The sequence below is a fragment of the Anoplolepis gracilipes genome, chromosome 17 (assembly GCF_047496725.1).
Source record: "Anoplolepis gracilipes chromosome 17, ASM4749672v1, whole genome shotgun sequence".
NCBI classification, from domain to species: Eukaryota; Metazoa; Arthropoda; class Insecta; order Hymenoptera; family Formicidae; genus Anoplolepis; species Anoplolepis gracilipes.
Window position 1 is genome coordinate 7,273,052 of NC_132986.1, and position 19,728 is coordinate 7,292,779.

At 30.8% G+C, this 19,728-nt stretch overlaps 1 protein-coding gene across 6 annotated transcripts in view; it reads right to left on the minus strand.

The window, feature by feature from the left end:
* The window catches only part of LOC140675429 (ankyrin repeat and sterile alpha motif domain-containing protein 1B), an 82,987-nt gene that overhangs the window by 38,478 nt on the left and 24,781 nt on the right, over window positions 1–19,728 (minus strand). Inside the window, exon 1 of one of the 6 annotated variants that reach the window (XM_072909918.1) lies at window positions 6,336–8,554. The exons of the other annotated variants lie outside the window; for them this stretch is intronic. Within the exon in view, the coding sequence (XP_072766019.1) occupies window positions 6,336–6,381 (46 nt within the window). The 5' untranslated portion in view covers window positions 6,382–8,554. Of the gene's footprint in view, window positions 1–6,335; window positions 8,555–19,728 lie in introns of those variants that run through there. 6 annotated transcript variants of the gene reach the window in all.

Genomic DNA, 19,728 nt, shown 5'->3' on the forward strand with positions numbered 1-19,728 from the left:
ACGTGTCTCAAATATAAATCTTAGATAAAATTTATTTCGCGTATAATTATAGTTTATCGAATAACATGTCACAATCAAACTTCTTTAAAGATAAAAAAAATACTTTTCTCTGCTGCGTTTCTTATCATAATTGTATTCTACAATTTTATTTCTCATACAGTGGAAAGGATTCCCTTTTTGGTTACTATTTTTCAATCTTGCAAATATCCTGCATTTGACATATAAAACGTGGTAAATTTCAATAATATTGATGATGATATAGATTTTCATGATTTTTAGATTAAAGTTCATTTTAGATAAACTAATTCGCCAAAATTCGAGATGTTCTATTTATAGAATTCTGTTTGTAATTTTATATGTACATAATATCGAAAATATTTAACGTAAAATGTATATAAAATATATATGTATATAAATGCAAAATATAAATGTATATATAAATACAAAATATATGTATTCATGCATAAAAATATGCATGGCATGTAAATTTAATATTTTTGTCTTGCATTTTGTCATAAATTATAGATTGTTTAAAATGAGTTTATGGAAAACTCGAACAAGTGCGAATATTCAATATTCAGTAAATGTCAAACATGTTATTTCTATGCATCTGTCGTTAAACGAGCAAGTTTTCGCCGCGCAGTCAACTTCTACAGATAACGATAACCGCGCGAAATAACTTTGCAAAAGCAAGTTCATTATCACTGATGGTCCGGTCATTTGCATATCGCGTTGCATGTTGATACGTGCAGTATGTAGGATCGTAACTAGAACACAACGAAATTTAACCACCACTGGCGGACTTTAGGGAAGCCCATTAAAGGACGCTTCCATGCTTGCATTTCCCGCGTGTGATATCGTCTCAAAACTACATTTCTTTGCTTTGATAACAATGCGGTATGCCTTTTTAAAAGTTATTATATTATTAATACATTTCGATAATTTCTGGAGCATATGTAATCGCATATCGATAATCAGGAAGACATTAACGTCCCAATTATGAAGTGCTTGTCAAACCTGATGACGCAACGGACGCGACGGAACGAATATTCATGCGCCGTTCATTGTGTGTTGATGTTAGATTATCCAGAATGGAGATAATGTTGATGTTAGATTATGCGGAATGGAATCGAAGTCTAATGGTAAATTTCAAAAGTTGACAGAGGAAACTGTGTTACATGGAAAAAGAGTGTACGTTCATTTCATATAATAATTTATAACTGAAAAAAAATCGAAATATTTTAAATAACCTGAAGAAAAGCGAATAATTTTATCATGTATAGAAAATTAAAAAGTAATTACAAAAATCTTAAAAACTGTAGAGCACCTATTTTCTATATTTTTAAAATACTATATTAATAAAATATATATTTCTATATTATCTTATATCTCACCTACAATCAGTTGTCTAAAATATATTTTTACTTATAATAGTTTATATTTTTAACACATAATACAACACACACACACACACACCCATAATAAATAAGAATGTATATAATAAATGTAAAATTTCGGTAATATATTAAATTATGTATATAGCAGAAAAATAGCAAGTTTTTTGATTATTGTGGTATTATGGTTCAGATTTATGCAAAAAATCTTTAACTGATAAAACATTAGCATGCTGTCAAATTCTCAGTTGAATAAGGTCAAGCTGATGGAAATATCTCGCTGTTGAGTAGAATAGCTCCGTCCAAATGGGCACACTTGCCAACACAATGCGGACCACGTCTAATATCCTGGCGACTATTGCCATGACATTCTACAACAGTGGTAGCTTTCGAAGATGCAGCTGCCGGTTGCCGCAGTGAACGCCAAGTGCAACGGTTTCTTACATCCTGAAGGAAATCTGGACGAGTTTGTCGCGTTGTACCGAAAAATTGTGGAACAGCTGTTACCCATTTTAGTAAACAAGATGATAAAAAAAACTTAATAATTGGTTAGTTAAAAATTTAGTCGTTTAAACTTTATATAAAACGAAAGACATACTTAATTTTGATCAGAATTCTCGAATAAAAAATTTGTTTAATAAATTAACTTATATATATATTTGAAAAAAAAAAAGATTATCGTTGTTTGTAACACGATTGTTACACGATCGGGATCATTAAAGATATCAATGATTACGGAGAACACAAATTTGCAAGTATAATTTACGGCTGTATATAATTGATAATAATAATTGATAATATTAATAATATTAATAATTTCAAAAAATAAAACTATATTAAATTCGATATTTGAATGATATTCTGTCTGGCATTAGATCATCCAGACGCATCTCTTGTTGCGAATTTATGTATTTTATCGTGATCGATAATTAGTACAGATGGTATTACATTACACATATGACGCGTGCAGGCGCATACATTATCATAATCTTAAAGGTGGCTCTATTATGGCGATTATTGCGTATAATCGCGTTAACAGCGCCGATAAGCTGCTGCAGTTAATACCATCGCTGTTGCTGCTATTGCAGTGGCTCTTTGTTATCACTTCCCGACATTTCGCAGCCGTGCGTACAGCCGCCGTTAATCTTACTAAATGAGCTTGCGGGAAATTGCAAAATTGCCAGCGTCTCAATAAACATGCGATTATTGCAAACAAGTCAGGTCTATTTCAATAACGAGACGTAAAAGATAATAAGATAAAGCGATTATATCTTTAAGAGAAGAAATAATCTTACAATGAGATAAAGAATATCATACATAAATTGAAATATATTGAAATATGCGAATATACAAATCTTAAGTGTAACTTTTACGATCCCTATTTTTTAATTAATTGGAAAATAACAATTTCTATCTTATTACCATTTACTAACATTTTATATTATTTATATTGTGATTTCAAAATATTTTTGGTTATTGTACATTTCTCTTTGCCTGTGTTTTATTACGTGCTTGATTGTGTATATATAAACGTATACAAACATTTATATGCAACTTCGAACAATACTATTATTCACATTTAGCTTCTTGTTACGAGCGATGTAAATCGAAATTTTGTTGAAAAGATAAATAAACTAAACTTTTGTACAACAAAAGTTACACAATACATTTCACGAAAAAATATTCTTTCATAAAATATAACACAATATATTTTATGAAAGAAATCAACAATAAATATGTGAATTTTGTTTTATATTTCTATTTCATAATTAATGCAATGTATATTTTTGTATACAGTGTGATACACTGTTATATTTATGTGAATATTTTATTTAACGTTTTTAAATCCCATGGATTTTCTCGGACAAATTTTAATACCGCGTTTTTTCATCAAACGAAATATTATTAAAAAGAAAACATAATTGGGAGTTTCTAATTCATTATTAACACGCTGCATCGTATGATAAATGACATAACGCCCTACAACTCACACGTAAATACTTCATTCGGAATTTTTAATAATGCAAATTTTTTATCATATGGAACGAATGTATTTCACAGAGAATTACGTAACAGCAGATACATTCTTTTTGCTTTTAAAAAGATGAACTTTTTTACAGATAATTTTTATACAAATTAAAGAATAATTTATTAGACAAAATATTAAATAAAATGTGTATTATACACACCTAAAATATAATATTTAAATATATTAAATATATACAAGTATTTTTTAATTTTTGTTTCACATTGCGGTATAAATCGTGACGATGCTATTGTTACGTATTTTTTCATTAAAACGCGACATCAGAGCGTCGCGTAAAACATTTTCCCCTGGAGAATCCCTTCAATTAATCAAACCGGTCCTCTTTGTGCTTGCGATACGCTACAATATTCATACTTCATCCGTCATTCTGTGAAGTTTTCCCGGCTGGAAGCATCATGAGGACCAAGCCAGTCACGTTGCCAATATCGCCGTGACAGCCCGGCGGCCTCGTTTAATTTTTATTCTCGGTAGGCGAAGCACGTGGATCCATTGCGAATGGGAAGGAGAGTGATATTCGTGAAATCTTTATTGCAAGCTTGTTACTAAAGCATTAACAAAAGATGCACTCATAAATTAAACCATCACTGAAAAAGATCTTGCTATGATGAATGATCGTTTATTCCATTACGTGATTAAAAAGTACATTCTTTTAAATGCACTTTTTTATATTTCTTGTATTTAAAATGAATTGAATGATATGATAGTTAACCGACAGTTGACCGAGAGAGGGCCCTATGTTTCTACAATAAAATAATTATGATATATGTATGTGATTTTTCTCTATATTATGATTATAATATATGTAGTTATATATATTTTATTATTATTATTATTTTCAAAAATTATAATAACTATTTCATCTTTAATTATACCTTTAATTATATCTTTAATTATACTTTTAATGATACTTTTAATTATACTATAATTATATTTTATTATACCTTTAATCATATTTTAATTATACCTTTAAATTATACCTTTATTATATAACCTTTAATTGTTTTAATTATGATTTATAAAAAGATTATATGTTTATCAAAGCTTGTTCATCTATTTATTAATACTTTTTAATTGTACATAAATTTTATTAATTTATCGCTCGAGAAATTAGACATCTCGAAATTTAATTTTGATCTCTTTAAAACTTTTTTTATGTTGTGATGCGTATATTATTTTACGCAATATTAAATTTAAAAAACACGATACACACACATACACTGCTTTTATTATCATTTCTACTTATTGGGAACTTTATTTTTATCTGCTCATATAAAATTGTAGTATAAATACAATCAAAATTAATTAAAATATAAGGTAACTCACATACATTATTACGTACAAAACCCTGACTATATATTAACATGATATTACAAAAAAATATACTTTCTTCTTTCGATATCAATCAAAATTATTTAATATATTTTTATGGCACAGATAGAAAATCTTTGAAAAATCTTAAATTTTTGGAATGCAATGATAATAGACACTTGAGAAACAGCCTAACTAAAACAGCCTTCATGAAAAGCAAATGAATGGCAAAGGTTAAGCATACACGATCCAAAGTATGTGACAAGTATGTCTTAGTCACATGATTTCTTGTCATTCTCTAAACTCTAAACTAAACTAATTTATCACGCAAGGAATTAAATATCTCGAGATTTAATTTTTATCTCTTTAAAACGCACTTTTTATATTGTGATGCGTATATTGTTTTGCGCAGTATCAAATTTAAAGAACGCGATACACACACATACATTGCTCTTTCATCATTTCTACTTATTTGGAACTTTATTTTTATCTATTCACTATGAAATTGTAGTATAAATAGAATCAAAATAATATAAAATATAAAGCAACTCACACACATTATTGCGTACAAAATTCTGACTATATATTGATATTATATTATAAAAAAAATATATTATTTCAACAGATAAAGTTTTTATAATTTCAATATTCATAATTTTCTTTAATTTTTTTCGCAATTTTTATAATTTCTTTCTTTTGCAAGTACTTTTAATATTAACTTTAAAAATTGTGCAATAATTTTATTAAGAAGAATCAAAAGTTAAAGGAACAAGAGATATATCATGCAAAAGTAAGAATATAATAAATAAATTGCGTTCTTGCTACAGATAAATATAAAAGAAAGTTTAGAAAATAAGAGATAAACGAAATAAAAAATGAATGGAAAAAACAACTAAATCAAACAACTAAATCAATTCAACTTTCGTGACGCGAACGATTAGTTGTAAGCGAGTTCGCTCAAAGCACACTGGATCGTTTACCTCCAAATGCTGTTGAAAATCAATTTCGGAAATCTTATTGAACTGTAGATACGTTACCCCAATTGATACCCACATCTCGTTTCAATCAATCAACTTACGCTCGTTTTTTGCATTTACTGTTAAATATATCCGCAAGATATTAAATTTCATATTTCAAAGTTGGAAATTCGTGTTCAATTATAGATTAATAATAGTATTATGTAACGTAATTACTTTTTTCAGGTTTCTATGCTCTTAATGATTTTATAATCCCAAGTTCTTGACTAAAAGTTATTCCATCAGACTATGAATTGACGATGTAAAATGATTTGGAGATTTTGATAAATCACATGTGATCTTTGTATTCTTCTTGTGATAATAGACATAAATGCTAATAAAAAGTAGAGTATACAAAATATATACGATAGACAATAGCTGAAAATACTTGGGAAATATGACATATCTATCATTTTTCTAATATTTTCTTATTTATTTCTCTATTTATGGTTGAATTTACTATCACGAAAAATCTTTTAATGCTCATCATTGAAATTCGCATTTTTCAAGATTTCCCTGATGCATTTCCTTCACACTTTCCTTCTTTCCAACCGATCAAACTCGACTCACTCTTATGCTTGGAGCTGCTCTTCCACAATCCCCTGAAGAATGACATCCTAGCCCAGCGCAGCACCAGCAACTCCAGCAGCTCCGAAATCTTCTCTTTCGTCACAATCTGCCTCGCCAGCTTTCTCTCGTTCAAGAACTCGTCCTTCACTCACAATTCTCGTGATAAAAGTTCCACGCCACGCTCAGAACATGGAAAATCAAAATCGAGCGATGTTGATCGTTCACTACGAGTCACAAATTGCAATGCTGGTATTCCTGGCTTTCCGGAATCTTCAGAAAGCTACGAGATCAGAATCGACGAAGCTCAAGACGGATAACAGCTGGCGGGAATCTTCGCCGGGAACACCCGCGAAAACGTGTTGCCGCGGTGGCAGCGCGCCGCGATATGAACCGTCCGGAACGGTTTATAGCGGCGCTTCGCCCTTGCAAGCGAACATGCGCATCCCCGTCCGTCCTTGCCCCGTCGCTCTTTCTCTTTCTGTCATTCTCTCTCCTATCACCGGCCCGGATTCCGGTTCCGCTTCCGAACCGAGTCCCACACACGCCAAAAGGATAAAGATTATTTTCACACGTTTTCGCGACGACGAACCCACGATGAGTAGAAATAGAAAAATTGCGAGTCCAAGAATTTTAAATCGATGAACGAAAATGTTAAGATGAAGGTTTTAAAGCGATAAACGCAAAAATGAGAAATATCCAACAATCTGCAAATTTTACGCTATGATAAAAATTTTAGGTTGAAAATGTGATTAAAAAAAAAAGAAAAATATTCCTTGAAGAGGATGAATTTAGCATGGAGATAAATTTCAAATTAATGAAAGTGAAAGAATTTATTAGGAGTATTTATTAGGAAAACTTAAAACATTTACTTGTAACAGAATATCTCTTAGATCGTAGAAATAAAAAGAAAGTATTTTAATATTAGAAGCGTTCACAACTAAAACGTGGACCAAGATTTTTATGAAACAATAACCTTTCAGTTAAACGTAATATATCACCGCAAATATAAAAAGCAAAACTTGAGACAAAACCGACATATTAAGAGTTCTGTGACGTTACCAAGTGATATTTAATATATAACGAGCAAATTTAATATCGGATTAAACATCACTAAAGTGGCTGTCGTCGTACGGGCTTGCGAAGCAATTTAGTATTCATCTCCGCCGACATAGTCGCCAAGAAATTGATGCGTTGCTCAGGCACGTTCCAGAAACACGGGACGAAGGTCTCGCCACCTAATTTCATAGGAGATGTTCTAAACTTGCAGATCCCAAACTTTGGATAATCTCGTAGCAGATAATGACCCCCCGAGTCGATTTAATGTGTTTACCGTTTTTGCATTTTCACGGATTAAATCTAAGGATAATCACAAAAAAGTCATACCGTTTCTTTAAAAAGATATCTTGAAAAATTGAAATAATTGATGCATCATAATAACATATGATGTAATAGAGTTTAGAACTTCTACAGAATGCTGTACAATTTTTTTAAAGATTGTTGACATTAAACATTATTAGTAAAAAAATCCAAAAAATGAAACTAGTAATAACAAAAAGTTAAATGAGGAGTAAATATCTTATGATAATCTTTATCTTTTTTAATTCATTGTAAAATGTTAGTCGAGTTAAATTCAAGCTTTCTTGTCGACTTCGGATCGGGAGAGAGATTATCCGATAAGTTTAAATAATTCTGCATTAGTCAGGAAAGCAAAATTGATCAGAAGAATGATTTTATACTGTAATAAATTTTCCCACAGTGTCGAAAATTTGCAATTAACTGAAGATTATCAAATTTACGTGAATCGAAATATAAAATTTTGCATTAAATTTGAAAATATATCAAGTATTCGCCTACATACACTCCTTCGATAAAAAAATACGTGAACGAGATAGCCATTCGATTAATAGGGATCGTTATGTGTTCGTTAGCGCGCGATTGACTTTAGACAGCGGCGGCTCGAATCGATTTTGCGTGCGTTCGACGAAATTGCCAATCAATCGAGAGAAATCGGGGAAAACAACTGTCCACCCGTTGAGTAAATTACCCGCATCTATCAGCTGCATCGGATTACGGATTGAACTAACGCATCAGCGAAAATAGATCGTCACGAGATAATCGTACACTGGATTAAAGGATAATTAAAAGAAAAAAAGAAGAACTTGAGAAAAAGAGGAAGAATAATTTATTTTTATCAGTATCATTAAATGCACACGCGGATTAATTAAAAAATATATAAATATAATACAATAAAAATAATAGATAGACAAGAAAAATGTAAAATTATAGAATATAGAAAATAATTAAATTTTTAAAACGTTTTGAAAATTAAAAAAAACAGAATTTTTTAAAATGAATTTAATTTAAAAAGATAAGAACTTTACATATGTTACATTTAAATTATATTATTAAATAAAGAGAAATATTATTTATATTAATAGAGAAGATTTTATTTAATTAAAAAGGTGCAAATAAACAAAAAAAATGTTATTATATATATATATATATATATATATATATATATATATTTGTTAAGAAGTTATTATGCAGTTAAAGAACTATAAACTTGAGAATATTCTCTCTCTCTCTCTCTCTCTCTCTCTCTCTCTCTCTCTCTTTCTCTCTCACTATCTTTCTCACGAGGAATAACCGGCTGCCAAAATCGACAGATCTGGTCGCTATTGATGCAAAAATTCGACGCAAAAGAAACTTTGGAACAGGAGTAAACTGCTCCAAAGATCTGAGCGACATGATTGACGAGAGAAATTGGCACGAATGTTCTCTAAAAGCCGAGTTGCGAGTTTTTGCGCGCCCAGCTAAACGGACATGTTGCAAAACTTTACTTGGCCTCGAGTCCCTTCTTTCATCGCTATTGCGGTTTGATCAGTTTTTTTCGATTTGATATAAATCATCAATTAAAACCGGCACAATTTTCGATTTTCAAAGATTTCAATTTAACACACACACAAACTGATCTCTTCAAATTTACTCGCAATAATTTAAAAAAAAAATATATATATATATATTGGCGACACAAGTGTCGTAAACTACATTTTCGTTGAAAAAGGAGATCGACTACAATTTGATAATCGACTACATTTTTTGGAACATTCTGTATATAAAATTGCAAATAAATTTCATGGAAATTAATCGTTAAAGCAGTTAAAATGCAAAAGAAATACGTGATTTATTCGGTCGACGTTTTTCCAGAGAGTGAAAATATGAAAATGCGAAAATCAAAACTGACTCTAAAATCGACTAGTAACGAATATTTTTCATTAAAATGCAACATGGAATTTTTAGAGTAATGGCCGATCTGCGAAAAAAGGCCCATGCAAAAAACCTCGACGTCACAGCTGCTGTCTTTGCACCTCCCACGTATCTTCTTTCGCTCGCCTTTCTTCATTCCGTTCATCGATTGGTACTTCATCTTTTCGTCCTCTTGTTGAGAATGCAGTTGGCATCGACAGGAATTCTGCATTTGACAATATGTACTTGTCGAACACGTTTCGTGAAACTGGATGACGTTTTTCGTGACATGTCGTAAATTCGTATGCCGAGATAATTGAACGTTTGCTTAACCAAATGTTATACGTGATTTTTAATATTTTTATTCTCTTTATCTAAAGTGGATAAAAAAAGATAGAAAATTTCTATAAAAAAATATTACAATATAATATTCCAAAATACAATGCTTTTTTCCTAACAATCTTGTGTTTTAAAGAAATATTCTCTGTAATTTAGGTTAATTCTGTTCTTGGATTATTTGTCTTCTATGCAATATATGCAAATAAATAAATTTAACTAGATTAATTAATTAAATTTATATGACTATAATATTAATATATACAACGGTTGTTCAAAATCCACAAAAAAAAGTTAAAGCTGCGAAGACTTTAATCTTTATCTCTGAAGTTTTAAGATAATAAAATTTCCATGTATGTAGATTTGATTATCTTAAATTCTATTTTCTTAATTTCTATTTGAAGATAAAATGTATGTATGTTTTATACAACTTACTTTTTCTCATCTTACTTATCTTTAAATAACTCATATATAATAAGAATAATATCAAGTAATTCTAATTTTACAATTTTATAATATCCCAAAACAATAATTGCATATGTCGATTACATCTTTTGCCTTGTATGATACATCAGTTGCTACTCCATTAATTTTGTAACGACACAGCTGACATCGTCGACAGCGAGTCAATCCCAAGTTTAGCACGTTCGTCAAGCACACGCACGACACACGTGCGCACGCGGTTCGATACGTCGTCGTATACGGTCATCGGTCATGCAACGCGGTACGAATTCCATTACGCACGATTATGCGGTATTATGCGTGACTCGGGGTTCGCTCTGTAATTTCGAGTCCCTCCTCGCGGGATACGAACGAGGCATTGTTACGCAATCTTGTGCAGATCAGGAAATGCACTACGATACAAATGGAATATGGAGCATTTCGTGAAATGTTTGCCAAACTTTACGCAATATATAGAAATAAATATATAAGAAGAAAAAAGATTATAATAATACATGTGTATATCAAAATTCTAAATTTTGCAAAACATTTTACATTTGAGGTTAATTCAGAACGAGAGTGAATTAAATCTGTCTATTACAAAATCTATTTCAAATGTGAAAGATTTAATTATAAAATAAGAATATATAAATAAGATTTAAAATATTTAAAATTAATTTACAATGTGAAAGAGAGAGAGAGAGAGAGAGAGAGAGACAATATCATTCTACATTCCCAAAAGAGATTTAGAAATTATAGATTCGATGTTCTCCATTTTAACTGTATTTATCACTCTATCTTCGACCCGTACAGAATAGCACTGGCTGCTCCAATTTCAAGATAACATTGATCTATATATATTATGGTACATACATAAGATCGATATAACGTATTTGCAATATAGTCATGTAACAGAGATGCATGTACACAATACTCAAAGTAACCAAATATCAAATATCATTAATCAAATATCATTAATTAATTATCATTGTTAATATACTATTAGTATAGTCAAAAAAAGAGAGAATTTCTAGGAAAATTATGTTATCGTTATTGATAATTCTTTGAAAATATCTGCAAAATGTAATTCAATTCGTCTAAAAAAGTTGCTGCATTTTCTCGATGTATGCATGTATGTGTGTATGTATGTACATACGTACATACATCACTACATGCAATTGCTTGAGTAATATATGCGAAATGAGTAAAAATGCATCTTTTAAGAGAAACGCAACCAGCAGAAAGCGAGACTTGCACGTTTATCAAAGAGTACGATATTTTAATATTAATTTGAATCTCAATTTGCATGGTAAGCAAATCGACTTAAACATTACTCGAGTTTTTATTGAAGGTGGCAAAAAAGTGCACAATTGCACGTTGCATTATTAATTGAAAGCATACCTCGAAACTGTTTTTTCACACGACAAAATAATTATTCTTGGACGTCATGACTTATAAATAACGCCGTGTTATAAAGGTAGATAATTATAATGTCAATTGATTACTTATAACCTCGTAAGTGCGATTCCGTTAAAGGATATTGCATAAAAAGTCGTAGGAAATCGCTCTATCGCGAATACAAAATGCAAAGTCGAAGGACGATCGTCAATAATGGATCAATGTGATCATTTATTGGTGTCCGAAAATAATACAATAATACATCTTAAATTTTTGCATACATATATAAATAAATGTAATGTGTAAAAGAGAGAAAAAGAAGACAGAGTTTTTAAACGATCATTTTAATTATTAACAAAAATTTAAATAAAACATATAAAACGTTTTACTTGAATTTATTATATTTCTAACAATTTAACAAGTCAAAAAAATCAAATATTATAGAAAGTTAAAAAAAAAATATTCATATAATATCAATGTGTTTATCAATTAATTAAAAAAAATTAAATTATAACGAATTATATTAAAGTATTCAACGTGTTATAAATGTATTGTAAAATATAAAAATTATAGACATATTTTAAAGTGCTTGTTTAATTACGACGTATTTAGAAATTACAGAAGTTTGAGAATTTAATCAAGTAAAACTTTCTTAAAAATATATGTTACGAATAGATTAGGGTATGAAACTACGCATATAATTCCGTTCTTATTACCATTTAGGCCATTTGATATATTCCTTCTTCTTACTAAGGCGAAAATTGTACGATTGGAAAATCGGGAAAAATCTGCCGGATATTGAGTATGGATTTCAGGCTATCGCAAATGAATTCCACATTCGATTCTTCGCCTTTGATGCACGTGAAGAAACGAATCCTTTCGCAACTCCTACAAATGAAATCCAATTCTCTACTCGTCGAAATAATCTAGATTGGAAACGAAGGAGGGGGAGAGAGATTCCGACGAGAAAGACACTATGAGCTATCATCTCTTTGAATAACCCGAACTTTTAGGCATCGCCACGTATGCGAACTATGCCAGTTATTTTGAGAGCTTTCCGGAGACTGTGCGGTTTTTACAACGGGATCTTTACTATATATATATATATATATATATATAATTCATTATTTTTCTCTTCCTTCTTTTCGTACGTACCAAAGATAAGATGAATTTTCTGTGGAATGTTCGGCGACGTATCCAGCAAGCTTCATTTATAAATTCTTTGAGGAACTTAAAGCCGATTTTTTCTTAGCAAAAATTTAATCGAAGATGCCAGCTTTTCCCATTACTTTGTAATTTTTTATATTAAATATCTTAAAAGAGTAAAATTCTAAAAAATTAAACAATATTTCATTAAAAACGTAATTTATGTAGAAATTTTATATGAATTGATTCTGATTTTTTCTAATTTTCTTCTCTTTGAATAAACACGTAACGCTAGTATAAACTCCTCGCCCCACCATGAAATATCCAGCTTCATTCGTTAGAGCATTGTAAGCTGAGCATGTCGGCTTGCTATTATGCTACATGAGTGCCTCAGCATTTCGTTATTATCGCGTGTATGTAGGATATCCGAGCTATTTCGCGATTATTACAGAACGCGATTCTGCAGAATGTATACAAAATACGTTGTATTTGTGTTGGCTGCAAAAGCTACTAGTAATTACACATATTTTTAAAATATATAATATTTAGCAATATACATATATTATATATAAATTATAAAAAAACTTAAACACTTTTATAATACTTCATAATTAATTTAGTAATTTATATATATATATATATATATTTTTTTTTATAGTTTGATGGTTATATATAATCTTAATATTTTCAACAAATAATAAATATTTTTAAAATTTTCATAAACAAATAATTTTATATATTATCAATAAAAATTTCTACAATTATCTTTCGCGCTGTATTTAAAATTTAAAGTATTAAAGATTGCATTTATTTTTCTTGTAAACTGTTTAAAATAACTTTCAACTTTTTAAATTATCTATAATAATTCTCTATGTTTTTCTTTCAATATTTTTACGCGATATATATTTTTACGCGTAGAATGCCCATAAAATTGTAGAAGTACTTCAAGTTTTATTTTGAGAAAACATAACGCATCAAAACTATCGAATGATAGTTATACACACCTTATGTCATAAATTTCAATCATTAAAGGGAAAAGCAAAGCTTTAACTTTTAACATTGTATTGTTAACGCGAGTCGTAACTTGAGAAGGTATCAGAGAAGCCATCGAAAACTAATTGTGAAGACTACACAAACAAGAGGAAAAGGATAAGAAGAGAAGGAGGATAAGAAACGTGAGATGAAAGTCTCGAGAGAACTTGCATCAGCCTAGCATACGCGACGAGTGCGTTTTGTATGTGTGTGTGTGTGTGTGTGTGTGTGTGTGTGTGTGTGTGTGTGTGTGTGTGTGTGTGTGTGTGAATCGCGTATCTTTGCCTTCAAAGGTGGACGCCTTGAAACCGAAGATTGACTACTCGATCCAAGTTATCATCAACTAGAATATTGTCCACGTTATTCGACATTCTTGGAATTTCAAATATGTGCCCAAATTTCAAATATGAATATCATATTAATAATAATATGTTAAAAAATATAGTAAAGAATATAATAAAATAAGAATAATTCATATAAAACAAAAATGATAATAATAAAGATATATCATAAAATAATTTTTCTTATACAGTTTGCTTGAAGATTAGAACACAAAATGACAGAAAATTGGCGATAATAAAAAAAAAATATTTACGAAATAAATTTATTACTTTTCAATAATATGATTGCGGTTTTTAAACTAATTTTATTTCTCGACCTAACATTAAAGAGAGAAAAAATCCATTTCCCTAATAAATAACTTTAAAAGTTTTCAATCATTCTATTGTAAAACACTCTCTTTTTGTGAGAGTCATATAAAAAATAATAAAATAATATGTTCCTATAACGTGTGTACCATCATATCTCGTCCATCTTCCTCTACAAAACAAATAAATAGAAAATTTTATCTTTTTATTAAACAAGGAAAAGTGTATTTAACAAACTGAAAATAATAAATAAAGTATCTAGTGATCATGTGCAAACATAATAATGCATTCACGCTAAGCCGCTCATCTTTAGGAGCTAAGAAGATTGAAGAAAACTCACGTCCGTCATAACTGATTCTCCCATCGTTTTTCATCGCCTTCTTTTGCTTTCTTTCTCTTTCTCATTTTTCCTTTTCTCTCTTTTTCCTTTTCTCTCTCTTTTATTATTTCTTTCATCACTCTGACAGTATCAGTACTGTAAATGTTTTTCCTTTTCCAAATCGATCAATAATCATTGTTCTTGTTTTGCACGAATTTCTTCTTTATCATTTTTCCAGATTTTTCTTGTGTTTTCTTTCTATTCCTTTTTTTGGAAGCTTTTTCTTCCTTCTCTGAATCTGTCTAATCTCGACTAACCTTGTCGACTGATCCAGTCCAATTTCAAAGTCGAAGACTCCTTAAGAGACTTCTGACTTTCAAAGAAAATATTTTTCGACTTTTTCTTAAAGTTTTCAGAAATTGCAACCAAAAAATACAATTCTCTCATCGATCGAAACTCGTGACATCTCAATGCGTTAAAAATGTTTTCACAACAGTTATTTATATTATATGCTACACGCATAAAAAGCATTTATATTTAAAATAATTTGGAGAATTATATTCTCGATGTATAAGTAGTTGAAATATATCATTCATTTAATATTGTCATTTCTGTCTCTTTTTTATTTAAGCGTTTTCTTTCTTTTTATTGTCAGCTGAATATTTCACATACTTATATATGCAACCAAATATTGATTACTCTCTCGATAAACTTTATAATAAATTGTTCGAATTATTGATAACCATCTTCATCTCTCATTACGCTCGCAGCTCGTAAGAAATGGTAGATCGTCCCTTTCGTAATAATCCCGTTTAATGCTTGGAAAAACATCGCTAGGACTGCTTCGTGTCCCATCAACGACGCAATTAGGAGAATTTTGCTTGCAAACGAGACAGAAACGAGATATTCTCGACATCTCCACCCTTGTAACACCTGCTACTAGTACTTGCTGCGACTAGTCGACAGCTGAAATCGAGGAGATCGCAGCCGTCCGTTGTTTTTTCGGTGCTTGCATCTTGCGAATATCAACCCATTAATACGCGCACTTTTTCCTACTTTAACTCGTTATCCTACAGATTAAATGATACCGCTAGCGATAACGAGCTGAAGACAATTATGAAGGGCAAAGCTATTATTTAGATAATTACAAGAATAATTGTGTGAGAGAGAAAGAAACTTTAAAATAAAACAGATTTTCTTAATTTTTACACTACACTATGAATTATATAATAAAAAAAGTCTTAGAATCGAATTAATAGAGCTTTCTAACCATATAATTTATTAATTAAAAAATTATTTATGCGTGCACAGTTTACTTAAATAAAATAAATTTTCAATAGTTTTTTGTCCTTTTTCTTATCCCTAATTTTTCTGAGCGAATTGCTCACATCGATATCGAGTCGGTTGTCGAATATAGAAATGTACATAGCGAATTCGTGTCATCTGAGCACAAGATCGATCGATGCACGAGCATGTAAAATTTTAGGTAGATACGGGCGAAGAAAGATTTATCTCAAACGAGAAATGAGAAAAGAAAGAGAAGAGGCAGAAGATCTACCGGCAAAATAAATAAAAAGTTTTCGACCGTTAGCTGGCTGCAGTGACCGCGTATATTGCGTGCACATTAGAGAGAGAAAGGAAGAGGCAGAGAGAGAAGAACAAAAAGAGAGAAACGAACCAGATGCTGCCAGTCCGAGATCGGCTGATGCAAGTCCGGCATACGCTCTCGCGATGGAAAAGCAAAGCATACGAAAGAATTCAGGGTTAGTGGAAGTGTGTAAGTATAACGAGTCCTCGTCTCGCGAGTCTGAAAGAGGAAGGCCGATGACTGTCACGGAAAAAGAGAAAAAAAAAAAAAGAGAGAGAGAACGGGAGGGAAGAGAGACATAATTGGGCCCAACGGGAGTGCATGCGCTGGCTGATGCAACAATCGGGCCTCTGACCAGCATTTCCTTGATGCAGAAAGAAATGTAAGACCAGATCTCGTCTTGATCGATCTCGTGGATTCATTTAACTTTTCTCACGTCCTGTTACTTAGTCTTGCTTGACGTGGTTAAATAAATTTTTACACCGCCAAGTATCTCTAATAACATGTAATGTTACGTATCTAAGTACTCTTAAATATTATTCAAATGTCTCTATCTTTTTTTCAGAAATTGCACAAAATTACAATCGAGTAGCAAAAAGCTAAGAAAAGATTTAAACATTTTGCTAGAGATTTGTGTTGTAATAAAATGTTGTATATATTTTTTTTTTATTTTAACATGAAGCATTTGTAAGAATAAAATAACATAATGCAGTTAAATTAAATAAATTGTTATTTTTTAATTTCTGAGAGAGAGAGAGAGAGAGTTAATATCTGATTGTTTATCAAAATAAATGAAGCTGTTGTAAGTTTTTCATTATTTCAAATACATTACTTTATTCCAAATACTTTCAGTAGTAGCAAAATATCACAACTCTAACCGTATCTTTATCCTTTAAGGGAATATAGTGCAATGTTTCCACCGACCGCGCGATCGGAGGCAGAAAAGCGTGCCTCCCATTCTTCTTCGTTAGAATAGACGCGAACATGCTGAAGAAAAGATACCAAGCGAACAGATCTGCTTTCAGGGGCGCGTAATAAAAGAGCTTGACTCTATTATTTGCAAATATACATTTTCGCAAACAAAAAGTAATAAAACAAATATCGAACAAATCATTATAGAATAATAGTGTTACATATTATAGAATGTTAGTACTGAATGATTATATAATAGATAATATTTCTCTTTGATGTAATATAGGTTGAAAGGCAAATTCCAACAACTTCTTAGACAAGATTTAATGGACAAAAAAATGTTAAGAAAAAAGTATTTTGAAAAGAAAATATTGCGCGGTAAAATCTTACAGTTCAAATTTTTTTGATTATCTAAATTTTATTATCTCTTTTATTTTTTTATTATAAAAAGAATGATCAAAATTCCTGCATGCGTCCCTGCCGTCTTTGTTTCCACGGCGAAGAGCCTCATGTTCCTGAAGAGCTACGCAAGGACCGTAAATCTCGCGGTAGTAGAGGGCTCAAGAACACTTTTTCCAACAGAAAAGACGAGAGGACGAAAAAAAGAGATGGGAGAAAAGAACGACAGACGCGAAGAGGATCTGATAGATAGAATAACGGTGGGAAAGGGCCAATTCTCGCGCGAGTTGTGCCGTAGAAATCAAGTAATTTCTCGGGGGACATCCATGGCTCGCCATTGTCTTGCTCCTGTTCCTTTAACCCGAAGAAAACGGTTATCCTGCGATCATGACGACGAAGGGAGAGTCGGTCGCCACGATAGGATCGTTAGGAAAAATAGTGACAGCAAGGGAAATATCTTAAAACAGGGTCGACCTTTACATAATACTGGTTCACGGACTGCTATGTAATTTTATCTCGTGTAAGTGAAAAAGTGATGTAAAAGAGAGAAGTGGTATTTCTCTCATTGCGTTCTTCCGGAAAGTTTTGAATTGAAATCAAAATTTTGATATTGACCCTATATTATCGATGAAGGTGCTACGTTTCCTTGGAATATTTTTCACGATGGCATCGTCATTTCCATAACAACCGTTTATAACCGAATTCAGCGACAGTCAGAAGCGCTCTTTATAATTCTAGACACGAAATCGCACCGAGCAAGTTCTTTATTTTCCTATCGGGAAATGTAGCAGGAACGAGGTCAACTCGTGCTTACATGTTCGCGAAATCGACAAGAATTCATCGATCAAAGTCGGCATTAAAAGCTTTCGCATTCGTCACTTCACGACCAAAGTTGTGTATCATTATACATTCATGCACACGAAGCTGAGATAAAAAAAATAAAAACATAGATTTATGTTCACGAAAACTTTTAGCGCTAATATTTCAACGCTAACAAACAAATGGTGCACTTAGTGGCATAGTAATATCATTTTTTCTGCGATGGTTAAAACTTTCCGTAGTTATAAATTTATTTTAACAAAATATACTAATATTAAATACCGTACTTTTTAAATTTAATACTTTAATGTTACTAACGTTAATTTTTACTAATTTTATTAACATATTTCTTTTAAGAAATTTCAAAGCCTATAGTTTAAATATGAATATGTTAAAACTATATTCTGTGAATATTTATGTCTGTATAAATGTGCTATAAATATAATTTTCTACGTACAATTGTTCGTTCTTCACTTCATTATGGAATTGCAGGCGATTGGTACTCATGAATATCGCGAACAGTATTTGCGAGAGATTAATTCCGCGTGAAAAACTCGAGAATTTTCCATAGCAAATGTAAAAATTATCCTGGATATGACAATTCTGTAACAATACTAAAATAACGGAATTACGACAGGTGGAGAAAAATGAAAGGAGCGAATATAGTAAAATCCAGTGTACTTGTGTGATCTCTCGTGAAGAATCTTGCAAGGATGCGCGAAAAGCTTCACGTGCATAATTCATAATCAAGCACTCTCTGCTTTTTCATTCGCAAGCTTACGAGTAAAAATACGTCGTCGACTGAACAATTTGCTGGACAATTCGCGAAAGATATTTTGCGAATAAAGAGACAAAAAATAATACCTCAAGAAAGATATAAAAGATAAAATTTCGGCTAAAAAATGAGAGCTCGTTACATCACGAACTCAGAAACAACTCCTGTTTTATTATTGATATGTTTAAAAAACAAAATAAAAAACAGACAGTAAGATATTAAAGTATATTAATGTTGAAATATTTGATCAAAAGTGACATAAGTTTGAATTTATTACTTTCAAATATAATACTTTTATATAATTTTAATGTATCTTAATTTTATAATGATTTAAT